We start from the raw sequence: 20,834 nt of genomic DNA on the forward strand, positions 1-20,834 counted from the left end.
TTAAAGTGCCTGTACTGATTCCAGTTCCACTAATGGTTTGAAGCGGAAACCTAAAACCTGGTGTAGTAATTACCGAAAGGAATGCTTGGGGGGTGGGGGCGGCAGGGGGGGAGGAAAAAAAAACCCCCGAGTATGAATCTTGGGAGAACGTGCGATTCGGGGAAAGGCCGGTTCCAGCTTCAGCCAGGCCTTGGCTGCCCTCGCTTGGGACGCCCGGAGCTCAGACCGTGCGGTGCGTCCCCTCCCGAGACACCCCCCCCCCCCCCCCTCTAAACCACGATGGGGGGTCCTCCGGGGTACCCCCGGCCGGGCAGGGGTGTCTGTACCTGGGTTTGGGTCCCGGAGGAGTCGCGGGGACAGCCCCAACCCGCCGAGCGGGCTGGATTATTTTTTTTATTAATGCTTAAATCAGTAGGTGGTATGACAGTTTCTTAGGAACAGTGGAAACAGTTCAAGGTGGTATTTTCCAAGAGGGATCAAGAGCGCTCAAACAGTTAATTAAACTCTTTATTTTTTAAAAAAAAAAGGGGGGGTGGGTGGGAGAGGGTCGCTGTTTATTAAAATTTGTCACAAGCCCGTGAAAGTAAAACCGGAGTGATTTATATCAAAGCGCTCGGCCCTTCAGGAGGGTGTCTAAATGAAATGCAGGCCGGGAGCCAGAGCTGACAAAACCATCCTCGTGGAGAAGGCGCCTTGGGCTCGGGCTCCGGCTCCGGCGAGCGCCGAATTGGGTTTCCTTTATTGGTTTAATAAACTACCCGTTCCGTTACCGGCGGGTTTTGGCGACACGGGTGGATCCTTCCTGCGCAAAACGGGCCGCTTCGCTCGGTACCTCCCGTTTCGAGGGAGCCTGCGGGGTTGTGAGCTGGGAGAGGGTTCTCCCACAGTACAGGTTGGTTCCCCCCCCCCCCCATCCCAAGTTTAATCCGTTTTTCTGCGTGGCTTTTTTTTACCTCGTTGTTCGCCCTGTGTCTTGTCAACAGCCGGCACAGCCCGTCCTGAACCCACCCCTTCGCGGTCAGGCTGCAGGGAACCGCTGTTGAGTTTAAACGCGCGGATGCTGGAAACTTGGATGTCTGTCGTTTGAGTTGAGCAGCTTCTGGGTTTTGTAGAGAAAGGTTGTGGGGTTTGGTTGTGTTTTTTTTTTTTCCAAATGGATGGAAAATACTGAAAAAAACCCCACCACTTCTGTTATCAAAAGGTTCTTCTAAGAACCTACTTTGCCAGACAGTGCGAGTCTTATTGTTTTAGATAAATCACTAAATGGTTGATGAAGACTCTTGGGGAAAAGCTGCGTTTTATAAAGACACTGCAATACGCCCGTGCCTAATTCTGGCCTCCCGCAGGTAAACAAAATGCAGTTGATTTATTATCTTCTTCCCCCCCCCCCCGCCCCACCAGGTACGAAGCAATGGCACTTGATAAACCACCTGCAGCCCGAAACCTCTTACGACATTAAAATGCAGTGCTATAACGAGGGGGGCGAGAGCGAGTACAGCAACGTGATGATCTGCGAGACCAAAGGTGAGCGGCGGCGGGGAAATACCCGCGGGGCAAAGAAAAATCAGCTTCCCCCCCCACCACCCCGTCCCCTCCCTCCCCGAGGAGGAGGCTGTAACTTTCTGGAATGTTTTGAAGGATTGTTTTGTCTTCCGAAGCTGGGGTTGTTTGGAACATATGGAAGCTGATCCCTTGCCCTCCCGGGAAAGGCTCTTAGCAAAGCTCTGCGGAGTCGCCTGCCCTCAGCGATAGTGATTGTCGTTCCGGGTTGGGGGGTGGGGTTGGTTTGTTGTTGGGTTTTTTTTTGTTTGTTTGTTCTGCCGTGCTGATCGCCTCTCCTGAGGGGACAACCACGCTCTTGAAGACGACAGGATGGATTTTTGTACGCCTGCTTTCTGGCTTCGGGGCTCCGTGACACGTTGTCGAAGCGCAGGCCGCAGCAAGCGAGGGGGATGTTGGCTGCCTCCCTCGCTAATCCCGCGTGCCTCTGGCACAAAGTTTGGGCTGCTCTCGGGAAGTGTCAGATATGGCAGTCGCGTTTATTTTTGCGAAGAATTCCTGTCTCCTTTGAATCTCGAAACCCAAGTAAGGCTGTAAAGGGAAAATGCAGGCGGTAAACTTCAAATGCAGCGCTATGAAAAAATGTCTTAAAAGGGAAAAAGAAAAAAAAAAAAAAAGCCCTCCAGGAGCGGAAGCATCAAAATTCAGCTCAGTCAGTAGCGAAGCCTTTGAAAGAAGGGCTAGGAGCTGCGGAGCTTCGCGGCTGCTCGCGCAGTTGGTCTTCCTCCCTGCGAGGAGCATCGCTTTCTTCCCTCGTTTTAAAGTTGGCAAGGTGTAACCTGTCGTTTGTCCCGACTCTTCCTTAAAATCCGTCTCCTCCGGGCTTTTGGGGGTGATCCAGCTCGGCTAACGCGGAGGTGCTTGTGTGGCTCTGACCAGCTCCTCAGCCAGGCACCTCTTCTTAGCGAAACAAAACGGATCTGAGCTGCGGCGTGCTGAAAACGAACGTAAATTGAATTCCTGGGTTAAAGCGGCACCTCGCTTTCGGCGACTCCGAGGGCGCCGAGGGCTGAACAGAACGGGATGGGTTCGCGAACGGGGTCAGCCGGGTCCGTGCCCGATCAGAGCGGGTCGTCTGGCAGCGGTGAGGCGAGAGAAATGCATTTGGGAGGTGGGTTTTTTTGGGGTTTCTTTTTTTCCTGACCTCAGAAGTGGAAAAGTTGGCGCTCTTTCGAGCTGGGAGTCAGCGCCGTTCTCGCCGCGCGTCCGCCGAGCCGCTCGTTAAAAGTTTCGAGTGACCTCAAAGAGCGGGTTAGCACGCTGGGTAACCGCCCTTTTCCAAGGCAAACAGTTATTACCCAACGGTAGTTGGCCTCCTCGTTGCAGGTTTTTAATCTTGACTTGGAAGCTTTCTCTTTGAGGCAGGAGGATTCTAACCCAGCAGTCGTTATTTTCGCTTCACCTCCCCGTACTTCTCTCTTCCTCCCCGCAGTGAAACGCACGCCGGGAGCCTCCGAATACCCGGCGAAAGACCTGAGTACGCCCCCGAATCCCCCCGACCGGGTGGGGGGCGGTGGAGCCGGCCCTTCCAACGGCCCCGTTCGGAGCAGCGACATGCTCTACCTGATCGTGGGCAGCGTCCTCGGGGTGATGGTCCTGATTCTCATCGTTTTCATCGCCATGTGCCTCTGGAAGAACCGCCAGCAGAACGCCATGCAGAGTGAGTTGGGTTTGGGTCCCTTTTCACGACGAAAATAGCGCCGGGGTAAAAGGAGCGACGTTCAGGTGACGCTTGATGAGTGGGAAGCCCTTTCCTAGGAGAAGCCAGCTGGCGTTTCTTTAGGGACTCGTGCTTTCTCCGTGTGCCCTGGGTGAAGACACGGCGGGGTTTGACGGCACCAGCGTCCCCGTTTCTTTGCCTCGGTGCTCGCTGCCCGCCTGCATCGCTGCGCGGTTGGGCTGCGGTTTGGCCCGCCCCCCGGCAGGATGGTTTGGGGAATTCCTGAGGGAGAGTTCCTTCGGCTTGCGTCGAACTCGGAGCACCTGCGTAGGGTTCTGCTGGTGGCGGTGGCGGAACTGGTGCGTGCTCGTTAAAACCTTGAACCCCCGAACTCTCCCTCTTTTGCGTATGAAAAGAAAAAAGAACTGGCAGCGCTTGCACCGAGGGGCTCGGCCTCCCTCTTGGTCCCTCCACGGTGATGCCCAAGTCTTGCTGATGTGGAAAACCCGCCGGTTGGCGAGCGGGAGCCCTCAGCCGGAGCTTAAGCACGCTTTGCAAGGTGCTCAGCACCCACCAGAGGGTTCTGTGCTGGCAGGATCTCCTCAGTAGTCTCTTCCGTTCCCAAGGCCTAAACCAGCCTGGCTCCTTCCCCAGTGGTTATTTTTAAACGCCCTTGCTCTCGGACCAAGAGAAACGAAGCGACGCTTCTTGCGAGATAAGATAGCGTCTTCAGCTGCGGCCCGGAGAGCCTTTCTGGAAGCAGCTCACCGCAGATAGCAGAGGGCCTGGGGATGGTACAAGCCGCCTGGTTTTGGGATCGTTCGTAGGGAGTGACGTCAGCAGAGTCCTTTGCTGATCCCTTCTCCAGGATGCGGCTGTTTCCCGTTTCTACGGTTGTATACGAAGCACTTGGTTAATTCACAAAAGCTGTAGATGGAGAAAATAAGGGGTTGGGGTTTTTTTTTGTTCCTTAGAGGCGCTCGTTTCACTTCTGGCTTGGCCATAAACACGCTTTTGGTACTAATGTCTTGTGCAGAGTATGACCCCCCTGGCTACCTCTACCAAGGGGCCGATATCAACGGGCAGATGATCGAGTACACGACCTTGCCCGGCACGAGCCGGGTCAACGGCAGCGTCCACGGGAGCTTCGTGAGCAGCGGCGGCCTCGCCAACGGCTGTCCCCACCTCCGCCATCAGGTCGCTAACGGAGTTAACGGGATGAGGAATGGAGGAGCCGGGCTGTACCCAGGGCACACCAACTCCCTCTCCAGGAGGCACGTGGACTACGAACATCCCCACCACCTCGTGAACGTAAGCGCTTCCGCCGGGTGGAAGGCTCGGCTTGGGCCGTGGGATTTATTCCGGGCGGGTAGCGGCAGGCTTCGTTTGGGGGGGGGGGGGGGGGAAGACTCACCCCTTGATAACAGCCAGTTCCGCTGAATTCCTTAACCCAGAGGAAGCAACTGGGCTGATATTTCTGATCCAAACATCATGGTTTTCATTGGAGAGTATCAGATGACAGCAAGAATTCCACTGACTCTGGGAAATCTGCCTCTACCCTCCTCCGAACAGCGTGGAAGCTCTGAGAATGCTTCAATCCTGGGCTGAGATGCCTGTACATATGGTATTTCTCAATCTTCACGTTAAATAGATTTAATTATAGCTGCTTATTCTGCAGCTTTATGGATCACCCGGGTTTGGTTGGGTGGTTTTTTTTTTCCCCCCACCTGTTTCAGATCTGTAACTCTGAGCAACGCTATTAATTATGGCGAGGCACGAAGGGAGCAGGAGGTTCCATAAAATGCAATGCCCCACACATCCCGAAAGGCAGCGGCACAGGAACGCTGTCTTTTCTTTCTTTGCCTTTTTTTTTCTATTTTTTTTTTTCCTCCTCAGTCCCTTGTTTGTGACTGTTGAGACAGGCTCGGGTTTGGTTTTGAAATTTCAAAGAAAACGAAAAACTAATTGAAGTCTGTGATCCGGCTTTTGTACGCTGTGGAAAAATACTTCGTTTGCTGAAACGTGTCCCGTTTCCAAGAGAGAATAATGATTTCATTATTGTCTATGGAAACAGATGGCTTGCATTCAAACTTGCTAAACTTACTCAAAACTGTGAACATTGCCCAGGAAAACTGAAAGAAAAAGTTCAAAAGTCTGAATAACCCATGCTGTTTCGGGAGGAAGGGGGGGGGGGGAACCCCCCAACAACCACGGGGCTATTGTTTGCGTTGGTAATTGAGCGCGAGCGCTTCGTTTTATTGAACAACAAATTAGCGCTTGCACAGTAGTTGCCACTTCAGTTCGCTCCGGCTTTGAGTCCAGACCGGTTGGTTCTTCACCCCTTTCTGTCCTTGTGTAGCAAGAAGTGCCGGTTTTTGGTTGCTTTCAAGAGCAACCGAGACCCAAACCGTGGGTTTTTTTCAGACCTCTCCAACCTCCCGGTGGGTGAAACTCCCCAAAAGCTGCCTACAAGCCCTCAAGAAGATTCTGCAGCCCGTGAGAAAGCTCGGGGGCTTGTGTGGGCGCTGTGTCCCCCCTATTTCCTTGGTTTTTGGGGGGGAGAGGGGAAAGGGAGGAAAAGAAGTCTGCGATAACGCAGGTCTCGGCGCTTGGAGCTCCTCCGCGCCCCGAGATGGGGCGCGCGGTGCCGCCGCCTCGTTGCCGGTGGTTTGGGTTGAGTTTTTCTTCCCCCACCCCCCCTCCCTTTCACGTCGTAGAGAGCTGGAGTCACGCAATCCCCACGTAGAAGGAGCAGGACGCGTGGGGGGGGGGGGGAGGCAGCGCAGAGGAACAGGACGTTCTCGCCCTCGTTAGGACTCTCGTTATTGTTTCACTGATTGGGCTAAATGAGGAAGAGAGGAGCTGGCCAGGATGGCCACCAGGGCTAATGAGGTATTTCCTATCGTGCGCTGAGCGGCCTCTCCGAAACTTCAGGATAAGCAGAAATGGGGATGGTTAGAGGTTACCTACCCCTGGAAATCCCCCCAGCCACGTGAGCCTCTCCCAAACCGCCTCCCCTCCCGCCGCGCCGCCTGGGAGCCCGGCTCCGCCGCCCCGTTTTCGAGGGGCTCCCGCGTCGGTGTCCGCCTCTGTCCCCCGCGGTGAGGTATGCGTTCATCTGGGCCTTTTGACTCGCTCGCCGTGGGCCCCGCAGCCAAAACTAACACCGCAAAATCCCCCCTCACCCAGAGTCGTTGCTGGCGAAGGAGTTGCCCCCGTCTGTAAAAATACGAAACGTTTCGAAAAATCGGCGAAAGGCAAACGGATCTAATCGGGGTCATTGCAGGAAAGCGCGAGGGCTTTGTGTTGGGACCTCCGTTCAATGCTCTCCCTCCCCGAGCGGGCGGCCGAACAGCAATTTGCTCTCACGTCCTCGGCGCTAAAAATTAAACGTATTTACGGGGTGTTTGTGAAATCAAACCTGAGCGTCTGAAGCTGAAAACAGACCAGGGAAATGACCACGTGCTTGTCGAAGCTGCAGTTATTTACTTTTCTGGCCAAAACACCCCCCCCACCCCGCTGTTCGACTCGGCGGTGCGGGAGCTCAGTGTTGCCGCGCCGCCGTACGGGGCCTGAAGGCCGATGGGGTTGGAAACGAAGCGGAGGGGCTCGAGCCGAGCTGCCTCCGTGCCCCTCCGCTCCCGTTTCCGTCGCTGATTTCATTTCTTGGTGAATCCTTCCCGCTGCAGGGCGGCGGGGTGTACACGGCGGTGCCGCAGGCCGACCCCTCGGAGTGCATCAGCTGCCGAAACTGCCGGAACAACAACAGGTGACGTAAAACCGCCGCGAAGGCAGGACCCCTTCCCGCCAACGGAAGCCCTCGCCGGGGGCAAACCAAACCTTGAGGCCTGGCTGAGGGTACGGGGCGTGAGCAGCTTGGGGGGGGGGGTGGGACGGGATAAAACGAGTCATTAACCCCCCCCGAACTCATTTTGCTCGGCGTATCCCTCCGACGCTCTCTAGGAAGCGAGGCAGGTTGGGCACGGGATATTTATTTATTATTTTCAACCTTGTTTCCTGTGTTTCCTACGGTTCTGAGGTAACAAAACCGTCCCAGATGGAGGTTGTCAAATAGGATTTAGTTGGTCTTCTGGATTTTACGTTTCCTGCCGTTCGCCGAAGAACACGGACGAGCCGGAGCGGCAGCGTGGCTCTCGACAGCGCTGCTCTCTGGGAAACGTGGGATTGGAGGTTCTTCAGGCCTTTTGGCCAGCCCTGGTCAGAGCGGGCTACGCTTTTTACGTGAGAAGGAGGATTCTTCTCTAGAATAAGGGAAAAAAAAAAATCTGTCTTCTGCCTTGTAGCTGGGAGTCTGGGTTTTTATTGAAGCTTCTGAAAGTTTCAAAGAGTATCTTTCCAGGCTCCTGACTAAATCTCTGGTTGTTTTAATGTCCAAAAACAGGGAAGTCGGGTGTGCTGGACTGCACCGACTGGTAAATTCTGGCTTCTTTTCCAATCATCCTTTGACTTTTCTGCCAGCTGCCTGTAGGTGTGCGTGCGGAGAAGCCGCCTTGACACGAAGCTGTCGTTGAAGGCAGAAAACGCCTTTCCTTTATTTCCATGGTTTCACCTTTTTTAAAATACAGCTCGGAATAGGCTTTAAATTCTCCCTCCTCCCCCAAACAGACGCGCGAGAGCGCGATGGAGACGGGCCGCGGCTCGTGGCTAGAGCTGGGCCCGCTTCGGCCGGGCCAGCGCCGCGCCCGGGCTCCGGGGGAGGCGACTTAGCGCCTCCTCGCGCGCCGATGGCCTGGCCTGCTCTCACGGCAGCCCCCGAGGGGTTTTGGAACGCGCCGTGTGTGTGTGTCCCCCCCCGATGACGAGCTTGCTTCCCAGTTTTAGGCGTATTTACCTTTTTATTTGCTCTTTTTTTTTCCTTGAGAAAGCAGGGAGAGTGAGTTCCGCCCGCTGGCACCGTGCTGTTCCTCCCCGTTGGGTCATCAGCGGGGTCTGAACTTTGGATTTTCACATCCCTGTTCTATTATTTGACTGCTTGATAGAGCAACAAGTCGTCCTTTACAGCTGTCCTGCCCCAGAGGGGACCGTTAACCTCCGTTTGGCAGCCAGGCCCGCTCCGTTCCCTTCCTGGTGCTGGCGGAACGGCGGGAGGACATGGGAAAGGGGAACGGGAAGGACCAGGAACGTGCCGGAGTGTTACACCAGGGGCCAGGGAGCCGGGATGTAGGGCGAGGAGGAGGAGGAAGGCCCGATGCCTTCGTGCCGCCAAGCTGGTGCTGGCTCGGGGGAATTTGGTGGCCGGAGGCCTTTTTTTTTTTTTTTCCCCTCGTCTTGGCTCCCCCTCGCGCAGGTAAGGGCTGTCCCCGCCGTCTGCTCGCTCGTCCCAGGTCCCGCCCCGGGATTATCGCGCCTCGTGCGCTAAACCCGGGCGGTTCCCTCCGCAAAACACCCGTGGGGGGGACGGAGGAACCAGCAGGAACGCCCCCGGCAGGGCGGGGGGGCTCTGACGTTGCAGGGGCACGCGCGGCCTCGCCCGTACTCGTTCCCAAACGAGCCGTGGTTTTGGTGGGTTTTTTTTTCGCCGAGTCGTTGCTGGTTTGGGGCGAATTTCGCCGCCGGTTGCCTTGTGCCCCGCGTGCAAACGAACCCGAAAGGTCTCGGCGGCGGCTGGCTACCGCGGCTGCTCTGGGCGCTAGCCATCTCGGAGCGGGTTGGGTGAGGACAGCAGTGAAATCCTTCGGTCTTCTGGTGAAACTGGCGCTTTGTGCTCTGGGAACTGCTCGGGGAGGCTTGCCGGGGGTAGGAGTCGCCGAGAGGGGGATACCTGGGGTGGACAAAGCCAGTGAGACGAGCGTGGTTTCCTCTTGTTGCGTTAGGGTTGAGAAGAACCGATTTAATTATTTGGGGTTTTTTTTTTTTCTTCTTCTCTTGGTGCTTTTCCGCTGAAGCTTTTGCCGATCTGCCGTATCCTGATCAGAAAGCTGAAGTACGCCCTTCAAACCAAGCAGTATCAAGCTGGTTTGCCCAGCTTTTTAAAACCCAAATTACGCTGGTGGGGGGGTTGAAGTTTGGTAGGGTTTTCACACCGAGAATTGCTAGAAAATGGGGGTTTCTGCAGCGGGGCTTTTACGCTGCTCTTCGCCCCCACGCTGCTCTGGGTACGCCAGTGGCTAGTTTCCATCAAACTGTGGTTCTTCCAGCTTCAGAAGCCCAACTGCTGTCTTGAAACATCCTTCAAGCCCGTTCAGCAACGCAAAGAACGGCGCTGACCTCCGTATCTTTAAAAGGAAACCCCCGTAACCATGCAAAACCCCAAACATTTAAAATAAATTCCTCTAAGATCTTTTTTTTTAATAATAATAAGGGAGTGCAGTCAAAACCTCTGCGGAAAGAAATGCAAACTAATAAATGGATTTGTTTGAAGACCAGATGTGTTTCATGTGGATTCTTCAGTGGCTTCTGTGGTATTTTGGTACTTGGAATAATGATTTTTGGGAGGCCGTTGTGGGAGCGGAAGGGCAAAACGGGCGAGCGAAGGCGGTCGGTGCTGCTGCTCCGTCCGCGCCGCGCTCGGGAGGGGAGCAGCAGGCTGCCGGGGCGAGACCGCAGCGGCTGGAGGGGTGTCCCCCCCCCCGCCCTTACCCCCTGTTTTGGCTTTGCAAGTCAAACATCTGCCGGAGGGGAAATTTCCTCCCTCTAGAAACTTTATTTGTGGGTGTTTTGTCGCTCTTTGTTCTGGCAATATCGATCACGGTTCTGGAGGAAAGTAGAAGCTTCTCTTAAGGCCCAGCTCCTTTTTTTTTCTTGTTTAGAGGTTAAATAGCTGAGCTGCACCACTGATTTGGGAGGTTCCCTTCAGTGTCACAGCCTTACAGGGCCGCTGTCCGTGTCCCAGAGCAGAGTCGGGGGTTAGATTTGTCAGACTACGTGTATTTATCTAATTCCTGTTCACTCTGATCACGCTTCGTATTTATTTTCCAAGGTCCTTCAGGTTGCTGGTTTGGGTTTCAAACTTGAGCAGCAAACTTTTCCTTGGCAGTGAAAACCCGTTTTCTGGGGCTGCCTCGGGGGGGAAACGGACTCCAAAGGCAGGTCGTCGGGTCGCGATCGATGAAGGGGCGGGGGGAAGTCGCGGAGCCAGGGTTTTGGCTGAACGTTGGGCTGAAAAAACCGCTCGCTCCTTTCCTGAATGGATCCGAAAACGCACGGAAAACTTTAGCAACCTGCCTGACCGTTGTCACAGGGAGTGCAGCGCTGAAAAATGGCAGTTCCTCGAGGTAAGTGGTGGAAAGCAGCAGCTCCGAGTAACCCCGCTTCGCCTTGTGCCCCCTCTGCAGGTGTTTCACCAAAACCACCGGCGCTTTCGGCAGCCCCGCGCTGCCCCTCGTGCCCCTCGTAGCACCTTACCAGCAGGAGGGTTTGGAGATGAAACCTCTGAACCACCACGTCATGCTCACCATGTGCTTGGCCTCCACCGTCCCGGAATGCAGCGCCCGCCCGGAGGAGGACGGCAAGGAGAGAGCGGAGCAACCCTCCGCCCGGCACCCCTGCTGTCGGGACGGCGGCAGCCGCCTCGCCGGGGATGACGCGGACGGTGAGGCCTTCTGAAACCGGGAATATTCCACGGGGTGCTGGGTTGACGGTGGAGAAGCTCCTCACCAACGACCTGGCTGCTGCTTTTTTTTTATTATTATTTTATTATTTGGTTTTTTTTTGGAGGAAAAGGTTAAGCGTTCTGCCCTGCCCTCCGTGGAAAGCGGGAGCGGCGCCGCCCGTGGCTGTCGTGCCCTTGATTGATGCCTCTAAAGAGAGCAGATAACGAGGCCGTGACAGATTTATGCCGCCTCGGCGTTGCCCGTGCCTACAGAATACCCCGAAACGGGGTTTTCCCTAACGAACGGGCGTCCCTGACGGCCCAGAGCCGTCCCGGAGGTGGGAGCAGGCGGAGGTGGGAACTGGTTTGACTGGGCTCTTGCCTGCCTGGTCCGGTGGGAATGAGCCTGAGCTCCCCAGAGCACCACCTCCTTGTTTTAATCGGAATTATTTGGGCTGGTGCACCCGTTGAGCTGAAAGAGGAGATGATCCACTCCCCCCCCCCCCCCCCCAAAAAAACCAAACCACCCCAAACCGACCGTGCTCTCGCTTTGCAGGTGACACCTGCGCTCACACGGAAACGTCGAACCCCCTTTTGAGCTGGAGCCCCCTCATCCTGCAGCCTGTGGCGAAGGACTGTAAGGAAAAAGCCGGGTGGGGTTCATCCGGAGTCACCTTCCACGGGGCTGGGGACCTTCGGCAGCTCCAGGGGCAGGAAACCTGAGGAAGCGACCGCTGTCCCCGCCGGACTGCGCCGCGGCGGCGCCGAAACGGAGTGATGGAGGGATGTTAATTATAACAGAGAGAGTCACTATTTATTTTTGTGTAGTAGTGTCCTATGAATGTATCTTTTGTTGTTACAAAGGGTTGCCTTTTTATATTATTTATGCCTCGAAATTCCTCCCCTTCCCTCCCAGCCCCTCCCACCGCGAAACTAGCCTGGTTATGTGTATATAAAAAAAAAAAAAAGAAGAAATAATGGTAATAATATAAAGAACAAAACGCTGGGAAATGCCGGAGCGTGTTGGCCGGGGCGTGAGGAGAGCCTGGCGCGGGGCTTTGGCCTCCCTGGCAGCTCGGCATCCGCCGGTGCTCGACCCCCTCCTTGCCCCGGACGCCTCCCCTCATCCTCTTTTTTTTTTTTCTTTTGGTTTCCTCGGGAAGAACCCGCTGGGGAAATAAGGAAATAAGGAAGAAAACCGAACGGTGGCTGCGTCGGCGCGGCGCTGGCGTTGGCGGCAGAGCTCGGCTGGGCGCCCGGAGGTGGTGGGTCGCCCTTCTGTTGGCAGAAGCGGGGAGGAAAACCCACCCTTAACCCCCTTCCCGCCGGCAGCAGGCAAAATCCAGTTCGCCCCCCCCCTTTTAACTGGGAGCACCGAGGGCTGGCCAAGCCCCTGCCACGAAGCTGCTCCCGCCTGCCCCTCGCCCGCAGCACGAGGTGGGTCTTGTCAACCTGAACTGCAGGGTGGGGGTTGGGGCTTTGGGGTTTTTTTTTCCCCCCCCCTTTCCAGGTTGAACCAGAATAAATAAACCAACCTGGAGCTCGTAAAGCCCCGGGGGGGGAGGGGGAAAAACCCACCCAAGGGCGCGTAACCCCAAAACTGAGGCGAATAAATGACAATTACGGCCGCCCCGAGGCGACGCGCGCGGGGAAAGGAGTATTTTAATTTTTTTTTCTGGGGGTTGGAAAGGGAGGAAGGGATGGGGGAACAGCCCCGAAGCCCTGGGGGGGGCGAAGGCGCTGCAGGTGCAGCGAGCCCCGGGGCGGTTGGGGGAGCGATTTCTGTTCGAGGGGGAAGCTCTCGCTCGTTTCTCAGCATCTTTGTGGGCTGTTTTAAGTGGCAGGGTGGGGGTATTATTTGTAAATATATTGATTTTTTTTTTTTGGGGTTTGTTTTTTAGGATGGAGGGCGTCTTCCCGACCAGAGCTCCCCGATTCCGAAGCTCCTTCAGCCCCCGGGCCTCGCCCCGCGAAACCAGTGGGCTTCGACTGCCACCTACCCCCGCGCCGCTGCAAAACCCCGCTCCTCCCTCTCCGTTTCTCTTCCCCTCTCCTAATCCCGGCTTTCTCCGTCCACAGGGCCTGACCCTCGCTGGATTTTTATTTTTTTTTTTCCTTCCCTCGGGTTCTCGGGGAGATTGGCGGGCGAGTGGTTGGGGTTTTCCCCCAAACGTTGTTTCACCACGCTTTTAAACACCCCCCCCCTTTCAGTCAGACCTCGCACATCCTCCTTTTTATCACGGCTGTGTCGTGTAAAGACACTCGATTTTTTCCTAAGAAGCTGCGCTGTTCCTTTGAAAATGGTCTTTATTTTGAAACGCTGACGATTTTTGTAGGGGTTTGGGGCAGGGCTTCCGTCTTTTGGGCTTTTGTTTTTTAGGGAGGGGTTGCTAGAGCGATGCTGTGCTGGGGGGATTGATACTGCCGAGGCGCTGAAGTGAGGTCGCTTCTCACCTCTTGATACTTCCCAACCGCTTATTTAACCAAATACAGGAGAAAATAGCCCGAGCCCCTCTCCTTCACCACCCTCCGTGACCGCAGCCGCCACAAGCCCCGGGGCTGCGAGCGGAGCTTCGCCCCTTGGTGGTTTTTCTCCCGGCGGCGTGAAAATATTTATTTTAGCCTAAAGATTGGGTTTAGCTCCAGCCCTCTCACGGCTGAGCTGGAGGGCTGGGCGCTGGGAGTCACCCAGCTCCTCCCCGGGGGCTGCTTTTTTACAGCCCTGCCTCAAACCTGGCCTGAGTTTTTCCTCCCCCCCCCCCCTTCCTCACCCCTTTCACCCGTCCCCTTCCCCTCCCCAAGCCACCTGCCCCCTGCCACCACCCCCCCACCTTTTAAAATCCCGTGAAGCAGCACAACCCCTTTGCCCCCAGCCCCCAATTTTTGGCCTGGCCACGATCAGGGATATTTTTCCGGCTGCTGAGTTCTGACATGAGCAGGAATCGAGGCGGGGGAAGACACATTTACACCCCCCCCTCTCCCCGGCTTTATTCGTGCGAAGGGGGGAGCGGGCTGCGGCACCCGTGCGAGGGGAAGGAGAGGAAAAGCCGCAGGGGTCACGGCATCGCCGGCCCGGTGATGGTGACGTTGACCGGCGGGTCCTCGGTGGCGTCCGGTGGCGCCGAGAGGGGCTCTGCCAAGGGTTGGGAGGGCCCCCGCTGACACCGGGGGGGGCGCTGGGGCACCAGCGTTGGGGGGCTCAGCCCGGGGGTGCCCTTACCTGCCGCTACGCCGGGGGCACCTGGGTCTCCCGGTGCCGGTGCTGCTCCGGCCTCGCCGCTTGCGGCTGTTTCGGCATCCTCCGGCGTGCCCATGGGCTCCTGGGCGCCGGGGCCGGCCCTGGCAGGGGGGGACATGGCGGGGGGGGGGGGGGTCTCGCCAGCGCTGGGGGGTGGCAGCGGGGGGGGGACGGGTTTTGGGCACTCACGTGCGGAAGAGCAGGTCGTGCAGCCCTGGGGACAGACGGCTGGACGTGAGGGGGGGGGGGGGGGGGGGGGGGTGGCCGGGGTCCTGCTCTGCCCCGCCCCCCCCCCCGAGCCTCCCCCCTGCCCCCGGCACTCACGGGGGAGCCTGTCCCGGTGGCGGGCGACGCAGCGTAGGGCCAGGAGTGACGCCGCGGTGGCCACCAGCATCCCCACCGCTGCCGCCCCCATCACCGCCGGGTAGGCCTCGAAGGGAGGCTCGGCTGAAAGAGAGGGGCCGCTGTCACCCCCTGTCCCCCCCCCCCTCCCCTCCACGGGGTAATTAGGGTAAGGAGGTACCCACGTTCGAGCTGCCCAGAGGGAGAGGAGGGAGCGTGGCAGGCAGCAGAGCCCAGAAAGGCAGAGGGAGAGGGGAGACTGTGCCTGTTCACTCTGGAACCTACTGACGGCGGCTCACGCTCCGCTCCTTGGCTGTACCCAGGATGCAAACGTCGCCCTTCTCCACTCAAACCCTGCTCTGCCCGCACGGGGCAGCGTCTCCCCCCCCCCACCCCGCACTTCACCTGGCGTCTGCACCTCGGAGGGGTGCCCGGCCGTCCGGTGGTTGACGGCCAGGATGCGGAAAGCGTAGACCACCGCCGGGTCCAGCCCCCCCAGGCGCCGGTCACGGGAGTGGGGCTCGATGTCCCCAGCGGCCGTTTCCCAAGGGCCGGGCCCCCGCCGGCGGGGTTTCTTGGCTTGGCGCCGCTGCACCACGAAGCCCGTGAGGTTGCCGGCGCCCTGCGTCCGCCACTCCAGCCGCACCTCGGTGCGCGCCCGCGTGTACCGCAGCTTGCTGATGGTGACGTTGGGGGGGGCCGGGTACCCTGCGGCGAGACGGCACCCGGCGGGAGGTTGCTGCCCACCCCTCCCCAAACCCCCCCCCCACCCCTCCCAGGACTCACGGTCCACGCGGAGGCGGACGGGGAGGCTGGCGGTGCCCACGGCGTTGGCCGCGGCGCAGCGGTAGATCCCGCCGTCCCCCGGCCACTCGGCATCCGCCACGGTGAGGTTGAGCCACGCGTCTTCCCGCTCCAACCGGTACTTGGCCGACCCCGGCGTCACCTCCCGCTCCTTGGGGTCGTACCAAGCCACGGCGGCGCCCAGGTTGGCACCGCCACGCCGGCGCCGGCACGCCAACCGCGCCTCGCCGCCCTCCAGCACCGTCACCTCGCTCCTCTCCGCCTCCAGCTCGGGGACCTCTGCGTGGCCAAAAAAGGGGGACACGGAGCCACGTGCCACCCCGCCGTGGCGCGGCGAGGGCACCCGCGGCGGGGCCTGGCTTACCCAGCCGCAGGCGGCACTCGGCGCCGCCGGCCCGGAGCGGGTGGGCGGCCGCGCAGACGAAATCCCGGCCCCCCAAGCTGCCGTCGGCGCTCAGCACCACGACGGCGGTGGAAGGCGCGGGGTCCCCCAAGGGCCGGCCCCCGCCGTCGTGCCAGCGCAGGGTGACGGGGGGCGTCCCCCCCTCCCACCGGCACCGCAGCATCACGTACTCGTCGCCCTGGGTGGCCGCCGCCGCGCAGGAGGGGCCGCCGGCCGGGACCCCTGCGGCATGGAGAGGCGTCAGGGCGGGGTATGGTGACGCCAGGCCGGAGTATCCCCCCAAAAAGGAGGCACCCCCCCTTTCCCAGGGCGTGAGGGGGGGCTTTGCAGCCCGCCTGGGCCGTGGGGTCCCCCCGTTTTGGAGCAAGCCGGGGTGGCTGGAGGGTCCCGCCAAGGCACCGTCGCCTCGAGGTGCCCACCCCATGGTGTGGCCGTGGCACTGGGGGTCACCGCGGCTCTGCTGTGCCAAAAGGGGGGGGGGGGGGGGTGTCAGGAAGGGATTTGGGGGGGACACGACCTGTCCGTACTCACACAGGGTGGTCCCGCACACAGCCCCCTGCGGCAGCGCGGGGTGGGAGGCCAGGCAGGAGAAGGAGCTGCCGTTCCTGGTGGCCCCCCCTGGCTGGATGCTGGTGGCCATGGAAAAACTTGTCCCCATCACCCCCTCTTCCTCCTCCTCCTCCTCCTCCTCCTCCTCCTCCTCCTCCTCGGGGGGCCCAGGGCCCACCCAGCGCAGCCGTGCCGGGGGGAACCCCCCCAGCCAGCGGCACCGCAGGGCCACCTCCCGCAGGTCACCGGTAGCCAGGGCCGAGCAGCTGGGGCTCCCGGCGGGGGGATCTGCGGGAGACCAGCAGCGCTGGGATGTCACCCCCACCGCCACCGTCCCCACCCCACCCCCAAATTACCCCTCGCACCCCTGTCCTCACCGGCGAGCTGCGTCGGTCCGTCCCGCCCCGGGTGGGGGGACCCCCTGGGCCTCCCCCCGCCACCCCCGGGGTTACTTACAGTAGACGGTGAGGACGATGGTGGCCTGGGTGCGGGTTTGGAGGTGGGTGTTTTCGGCCAGGCAGGTGTAGGTGCCCGCCTGGGCGCGGGCGATGGCGGCGATGACGTAGGTCTGGCCGGCGTGGACCTGGGCACCGTTGTGGAGCCAGACGTAGCGGCTGGGGGGGTTGGAGGGAGCCAAGCAGCTCAGCACCACGTCTTCTCGCTCGCCCGCCGAGAAGCCCCCCTGCTCGGGGGAGAAGGGCTCCACGGTGATGGCCGGCTCGTCGGGGCCGTCTGCGGGGACACCGCGGGGGGGCCTTTAGCCACGGGGGTGTGGCCACAAAGGGGGTGCAGCCCTCCCCGGGGTGTCCTCCGGCTGCGGGAGGCGGGGGGGGGGGGGGTTGGGGGAACCAGGCTGCGAAGCCTCCTTAGAAAGGGTGCGCCGCGGTGGTGGCGAAGGCGCCGCGGCGCGGGGAGGCGCCGTGGTGCGAGGTGACGTGGTGGCCATGGACACACCGTGCTGGTGTAGTGGCCGCAGAGGTACTATGGTAGCCGGGTGAATGGTGGCCACGGACACGCCTTGGTGGCGTGGTGGCCATGGACATGCCACGATGGCCGCAGAGGAGTCACGGTGGCAGGGTGCTTGGTGGCCATAAATGTACCGTGGTAGCTATGGATGTACCACGGTGGCAGCACACTCGTTGGCCGTGGCCATACCATGGTGGCCACAGAGGCATCGTGGTGGCCATGGATGTACCATGATGGCAGGATGCTTGTTGGCCATGGCCATACCATGGTGGCCACAGAGGCATCGTGGTGGCCATGGATGTACCATGGTGGCTGTGGCCGCATCATGGTGGCAGCATGCTTGTTGGCCGTGGCCATACCATGGAGGCATCACGGTGGCCATGGAGACACCATGGTGGCCGCAGAGGCATCATGGTGGCCGTGGATGTACCATGGTGGCTATGGCTGCATCATGGTGGCAGCATGCTTGTTGGCCGTGGCCATACCATGGAGGCATCACGGTGGCCATGGAGACACCATGGTGGCCGTGGAGGCATCACGGTGGCAGGGTGCATGGTGGCCATAAACCTACCGTGGTAGCTACGGACGTACCACGGTGGCAGCATGTTTGTTGGCCATGGCCATGCCATGCTATGGAGGCATCATGGTGGCCATGGAGACACCATGATGGCCACAGAGGCATCGTGGTGGCCATGGATGAACCACAGTGACTATGGAAGCATCACGGTGGCAGCATGCTTGTTGGCTATGGCCATACCATGGAGGCATCATGGTGGCCATGGAGACACCATGGTGGCCACAGAGGCATCATGGTGGCCTCAGAGGCATCATGGTGGCAGAGTGCATGGTGGCCATAAATGCACCATGGTAGCTATGGATGTACCACGGTGGCAGCATACTTGTTGGCCATGGCGGCCACAGAGGCATCGTGGTGGCCATGGAAGTACCACGGTGGCTATGGCTGCATCATGGTGGCAGCATGCTTGTTGGCCATGGCCATGCCATGATGGCCACAGAGGCATCATGGTGGCCATGGGTGTACCATGGTGGTTATGGCTGCATCATGGTGGCAGCATACTTGTTGGCCATGGCCATGCCATGGTGGCCACAGAGGCATCATGGTGGCCATGGAAGTACCACGGTGGCTATGGATGCATCATGGTGGCAGCATGCTTGCTGGCTATGGCCATGCCATGGTGGCCACAGAGGCATCATGGTGGCCATGGGTGTACCATGGTGGCTATGGCTGCATCATGGTGGCAGCATGCTTGATGGCCGTGGCCATACCATGGTGACCATGGCCATGCCATGGCGGCCACGGAGGCATCACGCTGGCAGGGTGCTTGGTGGCCCTGGACGTGCCATGGTGGCATCTCCAGCCCTGAGGACAACCCCCCCCCCCTTGGGGCAGGGAAGGTGGGGCCGAGCCCCGGGCCACTCACAGACGATGTCCAGGTAGACGGGCTCGCTGGTGCGGTTGTTGACCTCGTTGCCCACGGTGCAGCCGTACCAGCCGGCGTGGCTGCGGTTGGCGGGCGTCAGGCGCAGCTCCGCCCCGGAGCCCCCCAGCCCCGCGGGGGACGCTGGGGGACCCCCCCGGGGCTGCCGGTGCTGCCAGGAGAAGCTCAGCGGCTCCGTCCCCTCCCGCACGGTGCACGTCAGGGCCACCGCCGCCCCCTCCGCCGCCGCCGCCGCCGTCGGCCGCACGAAGGGCTTGGAGACGGGCACTGGGGGCACCGAGCCGTGAGCCCCTCCCCCCGGTCCTGCTGGGAGCCCCCAAATCCCTTCCTGGCCCACCCGGGGATGGGCTTCCCAGCCCAGATGGTTTATTGGCTAGTGAGAACATCTACGGGCTAGTGAGGGCGTGTCCTGGTTGCAGACACGGGGACTAGCAAAAGCAGTCATGTACGGGCTAATGAGACCACGTTTGGGCTAGTGGGATGCTGGGTTGGCCAGGGCAAGGTGATGGGCCTGGCTAGTGGGGTGCTGCTTTGGCCAGTGGGGACACTACACGGGCTAGTGGTGTGCTATGCTGGCTAGTGGGGCTGTGCTTTGGCTTATGGGGTGCTTTGTTGGCTGGTGGGTGCTATATTGGCTAGCAGTGAGCTATGTGGGCTAGTGTGGCACTATGTTGGTTACTGCAGCATTATATTGGCTCATGGGGTGCTACGTTGGCTAGCGGGGCTCTACATTGGCTAGTGGCATGTTTCATTGGCTGATGGGGCTCTTCGGTGGCTAGTGGGCTGCTACCTTGGCTAGCAGGGCTCTATGCTGTCTAGTGGCATGTTTCATTGGCTGATGGGGCTCTTTGGTGGCTAGTGGACCTCTGCCTTGGCTAGCAGGGCTCTATGCTGTCTAGTGGCATGTATCATTGGCTGATGAGGCTCTTTGGTGGCTAGTGGGCCGCTACCTTGGCTAGGGGGGCTCTATGCTGGCTAGTGGCATGCTTCATTGGCTGATGGGGCTCTTTGGTGGCTAGTGGGCCCCTACCTTGGCTACGGATCTCTGTGCTGGCTAGTGGCGTGTTTCATTGGTTGATGGGGCTCTTCGGTGGCTAGTGGGGCTCTATGCTGGCTAGTGACGTGTTTCATTGGCTGATGGGGCTCTTTGGTGGCTAGTGGGCCGCTACCTTGGTTAGGGGGGCTCTACGTTGGCTAGTGGGGCTCTATGCTGGCTAGTGACGTGTTTCATTGGCTGATGGGGCTCTTTGGTGGCTAGTGGGCCGCTACCTTGGCTAGGGGGGCTCTACGTTGGCTAGTGGGGCTCTATGCTGGCTAGTGACGTGTTTCATTGGCTGATGGGGCTCTTTGGTGGCTAGTGGGCCGCTACCTTGGCTAGGGGTTCTCTATGCTGGCCCGTGGGGCCATTTGGTGGCCAGCGGCAGCCTCTCTCGGCTACCAGGCGAGGGGATGCTTCGCTGCAAGCCAGGGGACCGCGCCACCGGCCGCTCGGTGGCTAGCGGGGCGCCCCGGGGAGGCCCCCGGCCGGCGACTTACCCAGGACGCGCAGGAGGACGGCGGCGTAGCCGACGCGCAGCCGGCCCCGCTCCGGGAAGAGCCCCTGGCAGAGGAACCGGCCCGCGGCGGCCGCCCGCAGCTCCCGCAGCTCCAGCGTCCCGTTGCGCAGGCTCACCCGGCCCATCGTCCCCGCGCCGGCGGCCACCGCCACCTCCCCGCCCGAGCCCACCGCCACGGCCCGCGGTGGCCCCGAGCCCCCCGGCGCCGTGAAGCTCCAGAAGACCACCGCCGGCGGCGCCGCGGCCACCGGCCCGCAGCTCAGCTCCGCCGTCCGGCCCCGCACCCCCGTCACCGTCCGCTCCTCGTAGGCCGCTTCGCCCGCCGCCAGCGGCTGACCTGCGGCGAGTTCGGCGGGTCTCTGCTCAGCCCAAACCTCCCCCCCCCCTAACCTCCCACCCCCGGGGAAAATTTGGGGGGGGGGGGGATCAGGGCTCTGCTCACCCCCCACCAGCGCCGGCAGCAGGCCGAGCATCCAGAGCCCCCTCCAACGCGGCGGCGGGGCCCGGCCGCGCTCCATGGCGCCATGTCCAGCACCGAAGCAAGGCTGCGCTCTCCGCCCCGACCTCCTCTCCGGTTACTCCCGGTTAATTAGGCCCAGCCCTGATTAACCGTTAATTATTGATCAACCTGCCCGTGCACGGAGGTGCGGGGGAGGGGGGGGAACAACCCGCCGCTCGCCTCGGCCCCCCGCAATCTCAGGGCTGAGGCCGGGCCCGCTCGCCGCAGGAATGGCAGCCTCATCC

At 60.2% G+C, this 20,834-nt stretch overlaps 2 protein-coding genes across 3 annotated transcripts in view; one reads left to right on the forward strand and one right to left on the reverse strand.

Moving 5' to 3' along the window:
- Positions 1–11,741, forward strand: part of CDON (cell adhesion associated, oncogene regulated) — a 32,286-nt gene extending 20,545 nt beyond the window's left edge. For both annotated transcript variants that reach the window (XM_086476989.1, XM_086476990.1), the window contains 6 exons: positions 1,402–1,524; positions 2,993–3,220; positions 4,257–4,531; positions 6,910–6,989; positions 10,516–10,772; positions 11,329–11,741. In XM_086476989.1, coding sequence (XP_086333115.1) covers positions 1,402–1,524; positions 2,993–3,220; positions 4,257–4,531; positions 6,910–6,989; positions 10,516–10,772; positions 11,329–11,495 — 1,130 coding nt within the window. In that variant the 3' untranslated portion in view covers positions 11,496–11,741. The remainder of the gene's footprint in view (positions 1–1,401; positions 1,525–2,992; positions 3,221–4,256; positions 4,532–6,909; positions 6,990–10,515; positions 10,773–11,328) is intronic.
- A 2,087-nt stretch (positions 11,742–13,828) lies between these two features.
- On the reverse strand, positions 13,829–20,608 carry VSIG10L2 (V-set and immunoglobulin domain containing 10 like 2). The gene is made up of 11 exons (XM_086476887.1): positions 20,533–20,608; positions 20,071–20,427; positions 18,517–18,801; positions 16,565–16,840; positions 16,091–16,396; positions 15,521–15,781; positions 15,139–15,435; positions 14,758–15,060; positions 14,335–14,457; positions 14,200–14,224; positions 13,829–14,111 (listed from the first exon to the last, which is right to left on the reverse strand). The coding sequence occupies exons 1-11, from the start codon at positions 20,606–20,608 to the stop codon at positions 13,829–13,831; spliced, it is 2,592 nt and encodes an 863-aa protein (XP_086333013.1).
- Positions 20,609–20,834: the final 226 nt, after the last annotated feature.

Source organism: Leptosomus discolor, chromosome 22 (assembly GCF_034619465.1).
Source record: "Leptosomus discolor isolate bLepDis1 chromosome 22, bLepDis1.hap2, whole genome shotgun sequence".
Lineage (NCBI taxonomy): Eukaryota > Metazoa > Chordata > Aves > Leptosomiformes > Leptosomidae > Leptosomus > Leptosomus discolor.